Source organism: Camelina sativa, chromosome 1, assembly GCF_000633955.1.
Source record: "Camelina sativa cultivar DH55 chromosome 1, Cs, whole genome shotgun sequence".
Taxonomy (NCBI): domain Eukaryota; kingdom Viridiplantae; phylum Streptophyta; class Magnoliopsida; order Brassicales; family Brassicaceae; genus Camelina; species Camelina sativa.
The window spans coordinates 11,783,462-11,798,494 of NC_025685.1; the positions used below are offsets into that span (position 1 = coordinate 11,783,462).

The window sequence follows — 15,033 nt, forward strand, 5'->3', positions numbered from 1 at the left end:
GAAATGAGTGCTCTTGTGGGGCGTATGTGTTGGACAATAGCTGCGAAAAGGAATCAGACTGTAATTTGGCAAAAACCTTTGACAAACGATTGTTATTTGGGAAGAGAACCTGGAACCCAGCCTCCTCTTTGCAATTCTGACAGTGACCCCGATGCTGTTTATGGTGTAAACATGGAATCCTGCATTACTCAATACAGTGACCGTGAGTTTCATTCTTCTCCTTTCTTTTCATGTACCGAGAACACAATTCCGTTTCGTGATATTGCATATCTGAGAACATGTATGCACACTGAATCATTTTTCAACGTTTATATTAGATGACCACAGAGCCAAGGGAAGTGGATTGGCTCCATGGCCAACTCGATTAACCTCTCCTCCTCCTCGGCTAGCTGATTTTGGCTATTCTACTGACATGTTTGAGAAGGATACAGTAAGGCCCACAACCTTTTTTATTTGTTGCAATCCAAGCTCCAATAATAAGATGTCTATATAGAGGTTTTATTAACCGTAAATTTTGCTTGTCCATGCAGGAAACTTGGAGGCAGAGGGTAGATACTTACTGGGATCTCTTGAGTCCAAAAATTCAATCAGACACTGTGAGGAACATAATGGACATGAAAGCAAGCATGGGTTCATTTGCTGCTGCTCTGAAAGAAAAAGATGTTTGGGTTATGAATGTTGTTCCTGAAAATGGACCAAACACGCTTAAACTAATATATGACAGAGGCCTGATGGGCGCTGTTCATAGCTGGTTAGTGTCTCCCTTGGCTTTTCACTTAATCAAATTGCATTAGTATATATATATATCTTCCTCTGTGATTTATCGTGTGATTATATCGCAGGTGTGAAGCGTTCTCAACTTACCCGAGGACTTACGATTTACTCCACGCATGGGACATCATCTCTGATATAAAAAAGAGAGGTTGCAGTGCAGAGGATTTGTTGTTGGAGATGGACCGTATACTTCGGCCAAGCGGTTTCATACTCATAAGGGACAAACAATCAGTAGTCGACCTTGTGAAGAAGTATCTCAAGGCTTTACATTGGGAAGCAGTTGAAACCAAGACAGCCTCAGAATCAGACCAAGACTCGGACAATGTCATACTCATTGTCCAGAAGAAGCTGTGGTTGACAAGTGAAAGCCTCAGAGATTTGGAGTGATGAATAAAGATGAGGCCAAAAACTGCCTCCAACATGAAAAAAAGAAAACCACATTCACAAGAGATTTCTTTCTTTAAGAGAATCTAATCGAAACATACAAACGAAGAAAATTCGTTTTATAGCGGCAATTTTAACGTTCTTTTCCTCATAAATCTTACTTTCGTTTACATAATTTATATATGTTGTTTCATGTTTGTATGGTTCGGTAGAGATGACTAAAGTTTCCTATCAAATGAAACTCTTTTTTGGTGCAATTTATGTATTAAATCGTTGATTAATAGATTTATAAACCCATTGATTATTCACTGATCATTGCTTCATTAAACCTTATCCAAAAAAACTTTGATGATGAGGAATCATCTCTACAAGCTCTTTTAAAATGGAGAAAGAAATAAAGACGAAGGAAACTTAAAAGAAGCGTGACAGTAACAAAGGCATGCGTGTTATTTACTTAGTAGTCCCCCATTAGATGAGAACTCAGGAAGTAACTTTACTGTTGTTGGAAGAAATCTTTAGGTTATGTCTCAAGCACAATTGAAGATAAGTGATTATATTCTATGAGTCAAAAAGGAAATAATTAAGAATAATTGCATTTGATGATTAGGACATTTTATTGGTTCAAAAGGAAACTAAAAACATGTGAAAGCATTCTACAATGGACACAACAAAGTTGAAGCTGTTGTCCACTTCTCTAAGTTAACTCCCATAATCGATGCTCCCCCACTTTCTTGATTCTATATGTATTCTATCCAAATAATTGGTTTGAAAATTTATTAGCCTTGAGTCCATGACAATAACATCTATATATTTTTGCATTTTATAGCTAAACTCATACATCAATAGTTAAACGAAGCTAATAGAAATCCAATATTCAACGATAGATAATAAAATCTTTAGAAACTGACCGGGTTAGATTTTTTTTTCTAAACATAGTTGTTGTAGTTAGCAATGACTTTGTTTGGAATTTTTTTTATTTGAAAACATCTAAAATTGACAAGAAAATAGCATTTTTGGCATGTATCCAAATTTCGTTTTCTAAATTCTAGCCATGAAAAAGAAGTTGTAATCAAATTAATTCATATCTCAAATTATGCTATGAAAATTTCCTGAAAAAAAATTATATATTGTATATTTGTATACTCCAGTCTTGAACAAATATTATTATCGTCAACTAGATCCTTCTTACGTTCAGTTTAGCTTAAATTTATAGGTGATATATATGCTAAAATGATATTTAAAATGTTAAAAAGTACATAAAATATTTTGGGCATAACTTAATGCATACTTTTATTAGTTGTATTTTAAGATTTTATTTAATATATCCGTATTTGTGGTATTATAATGAATTAAAATATAAAATACCAATATAAAATCCAAATTAGTAGGTAGAGATAAAAGTCTATTTAATAACTTGAAAAGGAATGACATATAAAAAATGACTACTGACTTCAAATGTTAAATATTTATATGGATAAATCATTCAAAACTCTTTTACCATTTAAATCGTACCAACGTAATAATTGTCCAAAATTTTGAAGTTATATATACGACAATTAACCATGAAGAAAACATTGACCGTTAAGACATATGATAAAACAAAAATAGTGGCTTCTGTTTCTATTTTTGTTTTTTTTGTTTTCGTATTACTATTGTTGAAACCGCTGCAATTATACTCGTCGTAGTGATACATCTAAGTTTTATGAATAGTACAAGACATTTAAATTTATTTTGAAAAATATGAATGTGATACATACCTACAAAGTTTGGCAAACGCAAAATGGTCCCCGACGTTACTATCCCCCACCTCAAAGTTGTTCATATCGCCCTTCAAAGATTGTGAAAAACTTCTTCTTAAAACTCTTTAAATGTGTTTTTTTCCTAAAAAATAAAGGTGCTTTTTTTTTGAATTCGGATTATTGTGGCGGATAAACAATGCAGAAATATTATTTTAAAAAGTTTTAACTGTTAGACAGTTCATTTAGCAAAATATATATTATTTTTAAATTTTGTAATCCGTAAATGTTATGAACCAAAAATCAAGGAAGCACAGCATGTTGTCTTGAAAATTTAGAAGGTTAAAGAGAATATATATATATTTTTTTTGAAAATGAATTCATTGATGTCAGTTTTTTTTTTCTTTCAACTTTTATTTTTATATTCTTGTACTTTCGACAACTTTGATCACTTATATAATTAAATATATGATTCCTCAAATTGATAGTATTGAAAGTGTTTTTAAACATGAAGGAGGCATAACAAGCAAAAAATGAAGAAAAAAGGAATGATTTTTTTTTGTTTTGAGGAAATAAGTGAAATATTGAATTTAATTTTATTAAAACATATTAATGAACGAAAACCAATCCTAGAAATATTAGTATAAAAATTAATAATATAAAATTATATTACAAGAATTAGCTTTATTTTAATAATATTTTTTATAACTAAAAATAAAGAATTAGTTTCTACTATCGATATATAGAAAACTTTACTTACTAATATGAAGATTTTGGTAATGAAAACTATTAATAAAGTTCCTGCACATTAACTTTTGGTGTGCCGAAGTTTATAAAACTACCTTAAAATGGAATTAATAATTTTGGTGAAAAATTACAAAAGAGAGCATTCAGTAGTTGGAAAGCTTAGGACCATGGTTTGATTTAGAAGTGCCACGGGCGTGATGCATAATGCATCTTCAGCGGACATCAAGGCTTTTGAAACCTTTTTCCATTTGTGTGTTAATTTTCTTGTCAGCATGTTATATTGATAAAAGAAAAGCATCAAGTAGAAGAAGTGATCGAATATTTACAAAGGTATAACACAAATTACATGTATGAGTAATAAGTTAACAACCTAACACATTAAGTTTAAAAGTTACATAGCGTAACAAAATAAACGTATAAACTTTGTTATCGCATGAATTTAGACAATTCGGTTGAAAAATTTGGTTATCCTTAGTTATCAAAAAAAAAAAAAAACTTTGGTTGTCTTTAAAAAGAACCTTCATATTAATTAGGTTTGCACCATCTTGATCCTGAACGGATGACATGATTCACATTTGTGCTTCCACTAAATGAAGTGTTGATAGGCTTTTGCTTTGTTACTTTAATCCAAAAATGTGTTCTTGTCCCTATGGGATATATAAACCATCCTTGCCCTATTGATTATTCATCTAGCTTCTAACTAAACACCATTCATATGACAAACTAAACCTTTTTCGATATTTGCTGGTGTGGAACACTTAGAAGGCTTCGTCATGTACATTTATTTTGACACATTTAGTTTTTGACCACACTTTCCATTCAACATAAACCTGATGAATAGTATCAGTTGGGTCACCGTCCAAAGATTTAATTTTCTTTGCATTCCTGATTTTCCATATAAAATACATTATCCGCAAGTATTTGGATTTCTCTATATATAACTTGAGAAGTTAAATAGAGAATTTTTAAACTGCAGTTATTTGTACAGTAGTTAGTACGTAATATACAATAATGCTATTAAAACGAATATCTTTGTTATGGATGGTAACAAATAATTTATCATACAGTATTGAAAATTTATGACATCAATATCTATTATCTATATTTTCGGCTAAAAATTTTAGATAAAAAATTAGGTTTATAATAAGATATTAAATAAGGTTAAATTTCTTGACTATTGACATAAATATATTGTGCTTTTATAATTTTATTTCATGTATTTCTTTTTGTCTACAATAAAGTTGTGAAATAACTGAACATTTTACCAAATAATATTTATTTTTGATTTCCTACTAGTATTTTTTAGTTCTTGTGAAGTACATACATCTTTCAAAATATGTATTAAAGTTATAAAAATATAAAAATTAGGGAGACTTCAATGATTTGAGATGAAGTAAGTAAGCGAGGTGGAATAATCAATTTATATAATATCTATATATGTCTACATCAAAGATAAGGTAAAATATGTTTTTAATAACTACTCGAGATCTTATACAAATTAAAACTCCCTAATCCATAATTAATGTCAAATATTTGAGATTAAACCAATTCCCAAAAGTGTTACAAAAAACAAAGTCCTATTTTGTTGCCCAAACCCAAAGAGAAGCCAAAGAAGAGCAGTTGGTTGGTGTTTGTGTTGAGTCTCTCTCTCTCTCTCTCTCTCTCTCTCTCTTTTGTGAAATTTACACATCAAAAGCAACAAAAAGCTTTAAACTTTCCTTTCTCCTTTCTCTTTCACTGCAAAATTTCTCTCTAAACCCACAAAACAAAATGCGAAATTTCGTAACAAGGAATTGAGAACGAATCCAATTCCCTTGATTCGAGGGTTCTTCTCCACTCCTCTCACTTTTGGTTCTTCTTCTATCTCTGTCTCCTTCTTGTGTTCCAAATTCTCTCGACGCCCTTGTTCTTCTTCAGTGTATCGGTCTGCTTCGTCGGAACTCGTTTGATTTGAGATTGAGAGTTCTGCTGCATTTTCTTTGAATTTACCATAAAGTACATATTTTTCACTTTCTTTTGATTGTTTTGAAATCGATTTGGTATTGCTTTATCTTCAACTGATCATGTTATTGAGTTTGTTTTTGGTTAAGTAATCATGGGCAATTCTCAAAAATTGTTCTTCTTCTTTTTTTTTTAGATATGTTTTGATTTGGGAATATACTTGTTAGGGTTTGGCTACTGTGTGATAAAGTTTTAGAAACTGGTGAGAGAGTAAAGGTGTCAACTTTTTACTCGTTTTAGGTTATTTATTTTGTACCAACTTCACCGTTTGGTATAAGTTCACGAGGGACTTCGCATTTGACTATCAACAATGTTCAGAGTTGATTGGTTTTGCTTATCCTCCTTCTATCTTGTCTCTTTTGTTGTTGTTTGTATCAATTGGTCGAACATTTCTTGGTACTTTTGAATATGTTCTTTTAGATGTGTGGAGTCACTGTGAACTTATATATGTTATATCTCGTTGTAGGTGCAAGGCACTGGGGAAATCTGTCCAGTCGCTTGATGTCTGAATTTTATTGTTGTACATAGCCCTGGAGTAGACGTCATAGTTCGTGTATATCAGACTCTCTACTGACTTTTACGTAAAGGGTGTATCTTGATATTTGGGTTGGGAATTCGAATTAAGGGGAAGCGATGGATACTGCCAAAGCATGGTTGAATAAGTTAAAGTCTAAAGGGAAGGAGAAATCTTCGAAAAAGAAGGAAGCTACTAGAAGTAATGTAAAGGATGGACCCAAAACAGCTGGAGGTGAAGAAGCTGTGTCAAATGTAACAAAGCAGAAGGCTGCAGCTGCGAAACAGTATATTGAAAATCATTACAAAAAACAAGTGCAAAGTCAGCAGCAAAGAAAGGAGCGGTATGGTTTCATTGCATATTTTTAAGATATAAAATGAAGTTTTTGTTCATTAGCATATATTCTCGTGACACCTGCACAAGTTTATGGCATACATATGTCTGTCAGCATAATTTGGTTCTTATGCATGGAAAGATAGTCATTTATTTGGTACCTCCCAAGGATCAGGAAAATTAGACATATGTGTTGTTGACGATTAGCAATCAAAAGGAGTCTTTTAGAGTTTGATATCCTTAGGAGAAATTTATTTATCCGAGATGTTAATGTGGTTTGACGAGAAGTTGGTGTGATGATTGTATCTTCTTTCCCCTGATTTTTCTGGAAGTTTTTGTTTGTGGGCTATAGCTATGGAAGAAAATTTTGGTATAATAGATGTTTTCTGCTATTTATATGGGAACTTCTATTCATATCTTTTGCCTAAGAGCGTGTTTTGGGTAATTGCATTTGCTGCAGACGTGATATGCTGGAAAATAAGTTAGCTGCTGCAGAAGTCCCTGAGGAAGAGCAAAAGAATTTGCTTAAGGATTTAGAGAAAAAGGAAACTGAATACATGCGCCGACAGAGACATAAAATGGGAACTGATGACTTCGAGCCATTGACAATGATAGGAAAGGGAGCTTTTGGAGAGGTATCATTAATGTTACTGTAAACTTTTTCTTCTCTCACTGTTGTTTTGTTCAGCATCTCTGCACATCATCTTGATCGTCTCCTGTGAAATAGAATTGTTGAAACATCATTGTTTGTAACGGTTGGCCACCTTGAAGGGCTTGCATTCATGTGTACTTGATTTTTGGGAAGATGAACCTACCTGCAGTAGTTTTTGTATTCTTTGATCTATAGTGAGCTAGTGGCCTGTATGGTTTTTGCCACCTGAGAATGATTACAAGTTTTATTTGCACTCAGATTGCTTTTTCTAGTTTTAAGCATGAACCAGGCGTTGGGGATACTGCTTAAAATTTGAAATGTTCATGCTAACGTTGGCCAAAAGTACTTATATGGTTTTTTTATGTGTATTCTCTTCCCTTGATGCAGGTTAGGATATGTAGGGAGAAGGGAACAGGCCATGTCTATGCGATGAAAAAGCTTAAAAAGTCTGAGATGCTTCGTAGAGGCCAGGTATCTCCTTCAAGCTGCTTTTATTTGAAATATCTTTGTTTTTTTTTGGAACGTGTTTGTGGAAATTTGAATTCTTTTCAGGTGGAACATGTGAAAGCTGAGAGAAATTTACTTGCAGAGGTTGACAGCAATTGCATTGTGAAGCTGTATTGTTCTTTCCAAGATGAAGAGTATTTGTATCTTATTATGGAGTATCTACCTGGTGGAGATATGATGACATTACTTATGAGGAAAGATACACTTACTGAAGATGAGGCAAGATTTTATGTTGGGGAAACGGTCTTAGCTATTGAGTCCATTCATAAGCACAACTATATCCACAGGTCTAGTGAAGCAATCAGGCTATCTGAATAAAATTATTAGCTCTTGAGTGGATTTTATTTTTACTGTTCTAAGCATCTATTTACTTCTCCAATTTGTTACAGAGATATCAAGCCTGATAATCTGCTACTCGACAGAAGCGGTCACATGAAACTATCAGATTTTGGATTGNACATGTGAAAGCTGAGAGAAATTTACTTGCAGAGGTTGACAGCAATTGCATTGTGAAGCTGTATTGTTCTTTCCAAGATGAAGAGTATTTGTATCTTATTATGGAGTATCTACCTGGTGGAGATATGATGACATTACTTATGAGGAAAGATACACTTACTGAAGATGAGGCAAGATTTTATGTTGGGGAAACGGTCTTAGCTATTGAGTCCATTCATAAGCACAACTATATCCACAGGTCTAGTGAAGCAATCAGGCTATCTGAATAAAATTATTAGCTCTTGAGTGGATTTTATTTTTACTGTTCTAAGCATCTATTTACTTCTCCAATTTGTTACAGAGATATCAAGCCTGATAATCTGCTACTCGACAGAAGCGGTCACATGAAACTATCAGATTTTGGATTGTGTAAGCCATTAGACTGTAGTATTCTTCAGGAAAAAGATTTCATAGTTGCACACAACGTTAGTGGGGCTCTACAAAGTGATGGCCGCCCTGTGGCACCAAGACGCACCCGCTCGCAAATGGAACAACTGCAAAACTGGCAGAGAAATAGAAGGATGCTTGTGAGTTTATGTTATACAAATCATTCTTTTCTTGTTCTGAGATGTCCACTTATGCAAGATTGAGCAAACAGTCATTAGTCATTAGTCATTACTTTATTAATCTTAGGAAGTCTTTTCTCTCCGTTGATATATAAGTTTTCTGTTCAAATACAGTTTATTAAGTGAAATAATATCATTTACAGGCTTATTCTACAGTTGGAACTCCTGACTATATTGCTCCAGAAGTTTTGTTGAAGAAAGGATATGGCATGGAATGTGATTGGTAGGTGCAGCAAACTTGTTGCGCTTGTTCTGTTTTGTTTCTTTAATTCAGAATAGTTGTTGTTGATGAATTCTTTTTGGGGTTTTTTTATTCCCTTAGGTGGTCTCTCGGTGCGATCATGTATGAAATGCTTGTGGGGTTTCCACCATTTTATTCAGATGAGCCAATGACAACTTGTAGAAAGGTATCCAATCCTCACTTTAACTAACTTCCATTAATCTTAAAGTTTTGCATTCGATTTAGTTCTTGATATTCTAATAAATGCGTCTATGGTAATATGTGCAGTCGCCTGCCTACCTTTTAACCTTTCATCTCTGAATATCTTCTTGTTCTTTCTAATGCAGATAGTAAACTGGAGAAATTATTTAAAATTCCCGGATGAGGTTAGGCTATCACCAGAAGCCAAGGATCTTATTTGTAAACTTTTATGCAACGTAGAACAAAGGCTTGGAACAAAAGGAGCGAATGAAATTAAGGTGCTTTGTGCTTTAATATTTGAAGGTCCCTTATCTGAAGACTCTTGATAAATGCCTATTAAACGCTTTCTGACGCCTTTTGTTGGCATTGGTTATAGGAACACCCTTGGTTCAGAGGTGTCGAATGGGAAAAATTGTATCAAATGAAGGCTGCTTTTATTCCCAAAGTCAATGACGAGTTGGACACTCAAAATTTCGAAAAATTTGAAGAGGTAAAAAACTAAGTGTTTCAGTCAGAAAAATGGTTAACATATCTTGATAATGGCACTGGTCCAGTGATGTGGATGCAGCTCTTGATATAGAACTTAATATAAATTATTCTGTAACAGACTGACAAGCAAGTTCCAAAGATCTCAAAATCAGGTCCATGGAGAAAGGTACAAAATTTGCTTGAATTCATGCTTATATGCAATGTGTTGTCATTACTCATTAGCATTCTTAATATTAAAATGTCTTTGTTTGTTTTTTTGTATCTCCAGATGCTCTCATCCAAAGACATTAACTTTGTGGGTTATACTTACAAGAACGTTGAAATAGTAAATGATGATCAATTACCAGGGATAGGTAGAATCTCACTTACATAACTGATTTTGACTTGTAACTAAAACACATCCTATGTTTGCTCTGTTGTTAATCTATGTTGTGTGTTACTGTTATAGCTGAGCTGAAGAAGAAGAGCACAAAGCCAAAGCGACCATCGATTAAATCCCTATTTGGTAAATGCTCTACTGAAAACCATTACATAGACAACATTATTACAATCTATTTCCAGTTCATTGTCTCAGAATGGCCTGATATAATATATATAATATGGTTTTAGCTCTAACCAGAATTGTTATAAATAAATTAAAAAACATTTCACAGAGGATGAATCAGCCAGTAGCACAACAAGTCACCAAGGAAGCTTCTTGAAACTCTTGCCAACACAGATCGAAGTTCCAGAGAAAGAAGGCAAATCCAGCTCATCTAGTGAAACCCTATCATCCTCTGCCACGCGTTTGGATAATGCCACAGCCTAAAGCCACCAGACTCTTTGCTACACAACAAAAGAAGGTTTGAAGTGGTGGCAGATTCATCATGGTTGGAGAAAGTACAGTTTCCCCTTTGGGAAATGGATTGTTTGATTGTTGATAGAGTGACCTTTATAAAGGATTTGTTCCAACATAGGGATAACGTTTTTGGGTTAATATCTTCTTCCTTCTTCTTCTTGTTCAAAAGGTTTTTTATTAGTTGAAGCAAAAAGATAGTAAATATTCCTCTTTCAGAAAAATGGGTTTCATTTGTTTGATTGTTTTGTTTGTTTGGGAGTAATCACAAATTTGGTTTGTACCACACAGTTTCTCTAATTACAGAGGAGATTTGTTTTATTTTCTCCTACACTTCATCTCTCTCATTAATTTGATTTGGTTTGATTGCAATGTACGGTTTTGGTTTAGTTTTCTTTTCTGTACCGGTTCTCATAGTTATTAAACTTCACGTGTTCCGAATATTCATAGTGTTGGGCCAGGCGGTCTGGCCCAGACCCATTCTCACGGCCCAGTCAATTTCTCAATAACGAGCATTGTAGCAGAAGCGACGGCATTATAGAAGAATCCGAGTCTGCGTATTTTGAATCTTCCCGAAGAGCTTCTGCGAAATCTCTGAAAGATGCAGGTATGTCAATTTCGATTCGAAACCCTATACGATTTCTTGTTCTTGTTACCTCCAATTTTATACGATTTCTTGATGATTAAACTAAGCATAGCTAAAAATCTGGGAATAATTTGCCTTTAGTTTTTATTTATAAAGGTTAGGTTTTTGTTATGAAATCTCACTTTTTTGTTTTGTGGGTGTTTGTGCAGGCGAGTGATAGGTTTAACATAAATTCTCAGCTTGAGCATCTTCAAGCTAAGTATGTTGGTACGGGTCATGCCGATTTGAGCAGATTGTAAGTTTTTTTTTTTTCCACTTTTTTGTTTGGGTTTTTTTTTTTTTTTTTTTTTTTTTCAGGATTCTGGATTTGTGGACTAATTGGTTATTTTTGTATGTTTCTGTGGTAGTGAATGGGCTGTGAACATTCAGCGTGATAGTTATGCTTCATACATTGGTCACTACCCGATGCTTTCTTACTTTGCAATAGCTGAGAACGAATCCATTGGTCGAGAACGCTACAACTTCATGCAGGTTTGTTTGCTCTCTTTTTCTTGCTTCTCGTGTAGTTTCATGTCAAGAGTCATGTTTGTGTTAGTGTCTAAGGGACAGGAAGAATCAGTGTTTGGATTATGATTCTAGGTTTTGGTTGATGAGGGCTCTTTTGTGCAAGATTGTTACTATGCAATATGTAGAGTATCTATACTCCATTGCTTCATTCTTATTCCTGTCCTTTTACCCTCAAGATTCAGATACTTTGCTTATAGCTGTTTACTTAAGTTTTAGGCAGCTCTATTAGGTTACTTGGCTATAGCTTTGCTGATCAGTAGACATCCTTCTATGGGTTACAATCAGTTTATAGGGTAGAAATTAGTTCATGTTGTCTCGCACCAAAGTTTGCAACTGAGTTACTAGTTTAACCTAACAAGGGAATATATTAGAGACAATGGAGATTTAGAACTCCTGATAGACTGACATTGCAAGGCGGAATTAGATATTTCCCTTCTAATCCATTCTACAAACTCATCTTTGATTCAGAATAATGTCAGTCTCATGTTTTCCCGTTTGGCTAATAACTCCAAAATCCTTTAATTTCTTTTTGCAGAAAATGCTTTTACCTTGCGGCCTTCCTCCAGAAAGAGAAGACGAGTAAGAAGAGCTTGCAAATGTGTCTGTGTATGTGGCATCTGGAATCAGAAAACATTCTATCATGTCAATGTAATTGCCAAAAGGCTTCTTCTGGTTTCTAGTCCCGAATTGGTTGATACTTTGATGCCAATTGTTGAACATGATCGAAACTTTTGTACTTGGTTATAAAATAGTCTTGATACAATTGTGTCGCCTCAGTCTTTTTGCTATTCATTTAAAAAGTTGGAAGTTTTTAAATAGATGACCAACAAATAAAAAATCAAACCTTTGTTGTTTGTTAATGGCGTTTCCCTGAGGAAAGAGAGAAGTACGCACTCATTTCTTAAGATGAGTTCATCCAAAACCCTAATCAGAACCCTGATTAAGAACCCAACTCGGATCAAATCCAAATCTCAAGCCAAGCAGCTTCACGCACAGTTCATCAGAACTCAATCACTCTCTCACACATCAGCTTCAATCATAATCTCAATCTACACAAACCTCAAACTCTTGCACGAGGCTTTGCTTCTATTCAAAACGCTCGAGTCTCCTCCTGTTCTAGCGTGGAAGTCAGTAATCAGATGCTTCACAGACCAATCTTTATTCTTCCGCGCGTTAGCTTCGTTCGTAGAAATGAGAGCTTCTGGGAGATGCCCAGATCACAATGTGTTCCCTTCTGTGCTGAAATCGTGTACGATGATGACGGATTTGAGATTTGGTGAGTCTGTTCATGGGTGTATCGTTAGGCTTGGTATGGATTGTGATTTGTATACAGGTAATGCGTTGATGAATATGTATGCTAAGCTTCTGGGTATGAGTTCAAAGATTAGTGTAGGTAAAGTGTTCGACGAAATGCCACAAAGAACTTCATGTGACGATTTAAAGGATGAAACTTGCATTATGCCTTTAGGAATGGATAGTGTGAGGAAAGTTTTTGAAGTGTTGCCTAGAAAGGATGTTGTGTCCTATAATACTATCATTGCTGGGTATGCACAAAGTGGAATGTATGAAGATGGTTTAAGAATGGTTAGGGAGATGGGAACTACTGATTTAAAGCCTGATGCTTTCACTTTGTCCACTGTGCTTCCGATATTTTCTGAGTATGTTGATGTTATTAAGGGAAAAGAGATTCACGGGTATGCGATTAGGAAGGGGATTGATAGTGATGTATATTTTGGGAGTAGCTTAGTTGATATGTATGCAAAAAGTGCTCGGATTGAAGACTCGGAAAGAGTGTTTTCACGCTTGTCTCGTCGGGATAGTATCTCATGGAACTCGCTTGTAGCTGGTTATGTACAGAACGGTAGATACAATGAGGCTCTGAGATTATTTAGGCAAATGGTGATGAAAAAGGTTAGGCCAGGACCTGTGGCATTCTCAAGTGTGATTCCTGCCTGTGCTCACCTAGCTACCTTGCACCTTGGGAAGCAACTTCACGGATATGTATTAAGAGGTGGCTTTGGCAGTAACATATTTATATCTAGTGCACTTGTCGATATGTACTCGAAATGTGGGAATATTAATGCTGCTAGGAAGATTTTTGACAGGATGAATGTACATGATGAAGTATCATGGACGGCTATCATAATGGGGTATGCGTTACATGGTTATGGGCATGAAGCTGTTTCCTTGTTTGAGGAAATGAAACAGCAGGGAGTGAAACCGAATCATGTGGCGTTTGTTGCTGTACTAACTGCTTGTAGTCATGTGGGGTTGGTAGATGAGGCGTGGGGATATTTCAACAGCATGACTAAGGTTTATGGTTTAAACCATGAGTTAGAACATTATGCTGCTGTTGCGGATCTTCTAGGCCGTGCAGGGAAACTGGAAGAAGCATATGAGTTTATTTCAAAGATGCGTGTTGAATCGACAGGTAGTGTCTGGTCTACCTTGTTGTCTTCTTGCAGTGTTCACAAGAATCTTGAGCTAGCTGAGAAGGTAGCGGAGAAGGTATTCGCTATTGATTCTGAAAACATGGGAGCTTATGTTCTGATGTGCAATATGTATGCATCTAATGGGAGATGGAAAGAAATGGCGAAACTGAGATTGAGAATGAGGAAAAAAGGATTGCGGAAAAAGCCAGCTTGTAGTTGGATCGAAGTGAAAAACAAAACTCATGGGTTTGTTTCAGGAGATAGATCGCATCCGAGTATGGACAGAATCAACGAGTTTCTTGATGGTGTAATGGAACAGATGGAAAAAGAAGGATATGTTGCAGACACAAGCGGTGTACTTCACGATGTAGACGATGAACATAAGAGAGAGCTTTTATTTGGACACAGCGAGAGACTGGCTGTTGCCTTTGGTATCATCAACACAGAACCTGGCACGACGATTAGAGTGACTAAGAACATAAGGATCTGCAAGGATTGTCATGTCGCGATCAAGTATATCTCGAAGATCACGGAGAGAGAGATTATTGTAAGGGATAATAGCAGATTCCACCATTTCAACCGTGGAAACTGTTCTTGTGGAGACTATTGGTAATGATGTCTGAAATTTTTTGACGGCATGTTAATCCAGAGTCACGTCGCATTGGGAACATACGTTTCATTACAGTGATTGTAGTGTTAGACTGATAGGCAAAGTAATGAAAACAATTCTTTTTGTGGTTTGTAATTGGGATAGTTCTTGAGGTGCAACTCAATTCGCATATGACCATGTGATCTTTTTGAGAGCTCAGAAAAACAGTATCATCAATAGCCGCCTATGTGGTCATATGTGATTTTATATCATTTAGTTCGGCCTAACTTTACAATTATCTCTTCTGTTTATATCATCAATAGCCGCCTATGTGGTCATATGTGATTTTATATCATTTAGCTAGGCCTAACTTTACAATTATCTCTTATGTTTAGTGGTCTCTCA

General features: G+C 35.0%; 4 protein-coding genes across 7 annotated transcripts in view; all 4 read left to right on the plus strand.

Moving 5' to 3' along the window:
• Positions 1–1,419, plus strand: part of LOC104788277 (probable methyltransferase PMT1) — an 8,030-nt gene extending 6,611 nt beyond the window's left edge. For 2 of the 4 annotated variants that reach the window (XM_010514023.2, XM_010514016.2), the window contains 4 exons: positions 4–202; positions 318–430; positions 531–751; positions 843–1,419. In XM_010514023.2, the coding sequence (XP_010512325.1) occupies positions 4–202; positions 318–430; positions 531–751; positions 843–1,161 (852 nt within the window). In that variant the 3' untranslated portion in view covers positions 1,162–1,419. The remainder of the gene's footprint in view (positions 1–3; positions 203–317; positions 431–530; positions 752–842) is intronic. The other 2 variants (XM_010514036.2, XM_010514029.2) reach the window with 1 other exon arrangement.
• Positions 5,287–10,775, plus strand: LOC104788309 (serine/threonine-protein kinase tricorner). The gene is made up of 14 exons (XM_010514056.2): positions 5,287–5,636; positions 6,109–6,499; positions 6,950–7,124; positions 7,529–7,612; positions 7,694–7,935; positions 8,445–8,670; positions 8,853–8,932; positions 9,032–9,116; positions 9,277–9,408; positions 9,507–9,620; positions 9,738–9,785; positions 9,888–9,972; positions 10,068–10,124; positions 10,273–10,775. Exons 2-14 carry the CDS (start codon positions 6,276–6,278, stop codon positions 10,425–10,427), a joined length of 1,707 nt encoding a protein of 568 aa, XP_010512358.1. The 5' UTR covers positions 5,287–5,636; positions 6,109–6,275; the 3' UTR covers positions 10,428–10,775.
• Positions 10,963–12,370, plus strand: LOC104788317 (uncharacterized protein At4g14342). Its single transcript, XM_010514069.1, has 4 exons — positions 10,963–11,061; positions 11,250–11,335; positions 11,448–11,571; positions 12,143–12,370. Exons 1-4 carry the CDS (start codon positions 11,056–11,058, stop codon positions 12,188–12,190), a joined length of 264 nt encoding a protein of 87 aa, XP_010512371.1. The 5' UTR covers positions 10,963–11,055; the 3' UTR covers positions 12,191–12,370.
• Positions 12,446–14,820, plus strand: LOC104788327 (putative pentatricopeptide repeat-containing protein At3g23330). Its single transcript, XM_010514079.1, has one exon. It carries the CDS (start codon positions 12,514–12,516, stop codon positions 14,650–14,652), a length of 2,139 nt encoding a protein of 712 aa, XP_010512381.1. The 5' UTR covers positions 12,446–12,513; the 3' UTR covers positions 14,653–14,820.